The 2,902-nt window shown below is 41.9% G+C and overlaps 1 protein-coding gene across 1 annotated transcript; it reads right to left on the bottom strand.

Annotated features, from left to right (window-relative positions):
• Positions 1–1,352: 1,352 nt before the first annotated feature.
• Positions 1,353–2,036, bottom strand: LOC128738492 (adult-specific cuticular protein ACP-20-like). The gene is made up of 2 exons (XM_053833680.1): positions 2,028–2,036; positions 1,353–1,802 (listed from the first exon to the last, which is right to left on the bottom strand). The coding sequence occupies exons 1-2, from the start codon at positions 2,034–2,036 to the stop codon at positions 1,353–1,355; spliced, it is 459 nt and encodes a 152-aa protein (XP_053689655.1).
• Positions 2,037–2,902: the final 866 nt, after the last annotated feature.

The following is a 2,902-nucleotide window of genomic DNA, read 5'->3' on the forward strand; positions in this document are numbered from 1 at the left end:
TTGCATTTACTTTCCAAGAATATTCCCGGATATCCTGCATTCAAGCCCAGCGCTTGAATACTATTGCCATAACATGAACGCGATCGACAGTGTTGAGTAACATCGATTGAGTTATTTGATTAATTACGTTGATGGTTAAAATTGAATGGAAACGGCTCGCGATTGCAACTTTTTTTTTCTGCGAATTGACGCTCACGCAACCTGCATTACATTGTTTACTGGTACTTTCCTGTCGATTGTAAGGGTGAAAAGTGAAATGCTGTTGAATCGTGCTTCATCCCATAATAAATTGATGAAACAAGTTTGAATTGGAAGTGCGCTTATGCAATGTATATCATTCCTGAAATTAGACAATCTTTGTGACAATAAAAGTAAATAACCAAAAATACAAAAACAAGTATGAAATCCTTCAATTTCAAAACACATAACTAATGGTAATGCAAAGTTTTGAAATAATAAAATAAGAATCTCTGCATTTTATCGAATGCTGTAAAAATATAATAAGATGCCTCATTCGATGGTTGTGCATCAAACTAGTTTTATTGCGCTCTGCGCTCGCATACACTGCTCCGCACGGCTAAGCCTTCTAAGCAGCATTGTTCAACCATTGCACTCCTTAATTAATCACCGATCTGTCGATTGATTGCTAGATCCCTTCACTACTCACCGTCTCCGGTTGGCAACCGCGCGAGCCCATCCGTCGAACGTCCAATCAAGATCGGAACACCATAAAAAGTAACAACCATTTAGCACTCGGTCCAGGGCTTGTGTGGACAAAGCCGCAGAACAGGTAGTGAGGTTGATTTCAAATAAAGTAATTTGACACACCTCTGCCGACCTTAGTGCGCGTACTAACCTGGGGCAAACATAATGTAATGTCCTTTGTGCTTCGTTTCGTCAAGCACACTTGCTGCAAAGTTGATTAGGGAAAGCGAACTGGTCAACGACTCGTAAATTCCGTTCTGAAACGTTAACTAGTGTATCTCGGCATGTTGCGTAAAACATCTTGAGCAATTGTTGGCTATTAGTTTGCATTATCTTTTGAATTTTCCTGTTTGAAATTTTATAATCTTCTAGTAAAATAATCGTAAAAAGTGGACATAATCACATGTAAATGACTGTTACACGTTTTTGCCGTCTTTTAGTATCGGTGTTCTTTTCTGCAATTCGACGATATCGTACAAATAAACTTTTCAGATGGTTTTTTCATATCACATTTATTGAGGGGGCTTTAGAAACTAGAACAGTTGATAGCCGATAGTAGTTTGACCGCAATAGCGTGAAATTCAGTCTCGGATAGTTACAGTGTTTTATGGCTCCCGGTCCAACCAGCCATCAACCATCTGCCAGTCTTACAGATGACGTTGTAGGTTGCTATAACTGAAGGCATCACCGTGTTCGTAGCCGCCTCCCTCGTTGCCACCGATGCTTTCCTCCTGGCCACCGTACAGCTGTGGGTGTCCTCCATGACCGATCCGTTTCACGTGAGCTTCGAAACCTGTATGCTTATCGGATTTATACTCGACCACACGTTGCGTACCGTCGGGCTCATGCAGCGAGTATTCGCCCTTCACTACATCCCCATCACGAATCTCCCAGTGATTTTTATGATCACCCGTTTTGTGATCTTTCACACCGTACTCGAACTTGTACTTAGGATAGGCATAATAATCTTTGTGGTCTTCACCGGAACCGCCACCACCGAATCCACCAAATCCACCTTCGCCCAATCCTCCGGACTCGCCACCTCCGAAGAACTGCGCCGACACGGTTGCCAGAGCCACACCGAAAATCAGAAGTATCTGCAAATAAGTTCACTTTAGAGTTTTGCACAGTTTCGAAATTTAACAATATGATTATGCACTGTAACATCACAACACAACAGTTCTGATTTATCTCAACAGAACTAAAACGGATCCAACTTTCGTTGCCAGCTGGTCGCTATCGCTTAAAGCCACATTTTAAATTTGCAGTTAGAATAATTCAGATTCTAAATTTCAAATTCCATTCTTTCGCGAAGCACTCACTTTGAACATGTTGAAGAAACAGCTACCGTCTACACCAGAAACATTGAAATCACAAACTGATAGGGCCAAACCAGGTGGTCCCAGTTTTTATATCGGCCCTCGGGCCCAAATGAATTCCATAGCGAAGAAAACCTACCACCAACTGCCACTATTTACCAAACCATAAAAACATGCTTAGAAGTTCAAAAAAATATAAGCATAATAATCAAATCCTCCCACACTGCGCCCGCCCAGTGCGTGTGCAACAATAAACATTATGGAGCAAAATTTGCTGAAGCCGGTTGCGAATTCTTTCGCATAGAAACCGAACCACCTGTGCTGCCTGTGGCCGACTTCTTCAGTAGGATGGCAGCGCCGGCGCCGGGCATGCGTGCAAGCGCCAGTACTCGAACTCGGAATGTTGGTCAACTTCGCTGTGAAAGGCCTGAGAAGCCGTCATTGGTACATGTGTTTATTGTTTTTTTTTTGTTTTTTGTTCCTAAGCCATTGTCAGTAGTTCAGGGGAATCATTTATTTAGCGCTGTATATTGCATTGGCCAATTTTAATGAATGCTAGTGGTACTTCTAAGCTTCGCAAACGATATAAATTAGATCATAAGCTACTAATCATCGAATGACAGTTATGATTGGACGATAATTGTATTTCTGTAAGAAAATGATTTGATGTACAATTTCTCTATATGTACTTCAAAGCGTAGTGAGCACCATAACGCTTCAAGAGGGCTCCGTAGCCGTAAGGTTGCCGAGTCTGCTTTGAAAAGCGAGCGGTCGTAAGTTCGAACCTTACCTTCTTCATTACCCCTCCTTCATGCTGAATTCTAGATTTCCCCAAGAAAGTCTATTGCCAATGCAAAAGTCACTTTTACATTCCATCC

The sequence above is a fragment of the Sabethes cyaneus genome, chromosome 2 (assembly GCF_943734655.1).
Source record: "Sabethes cyaneus chromosome 2, idSabCyanKW18_F2, whole genome shotgun sequence".
NCBI lineage: Eukaryota > Metazoa > Arthropoda > Insecta > Diptera > Culicidae > Sabethes > Sabethes cyaneus.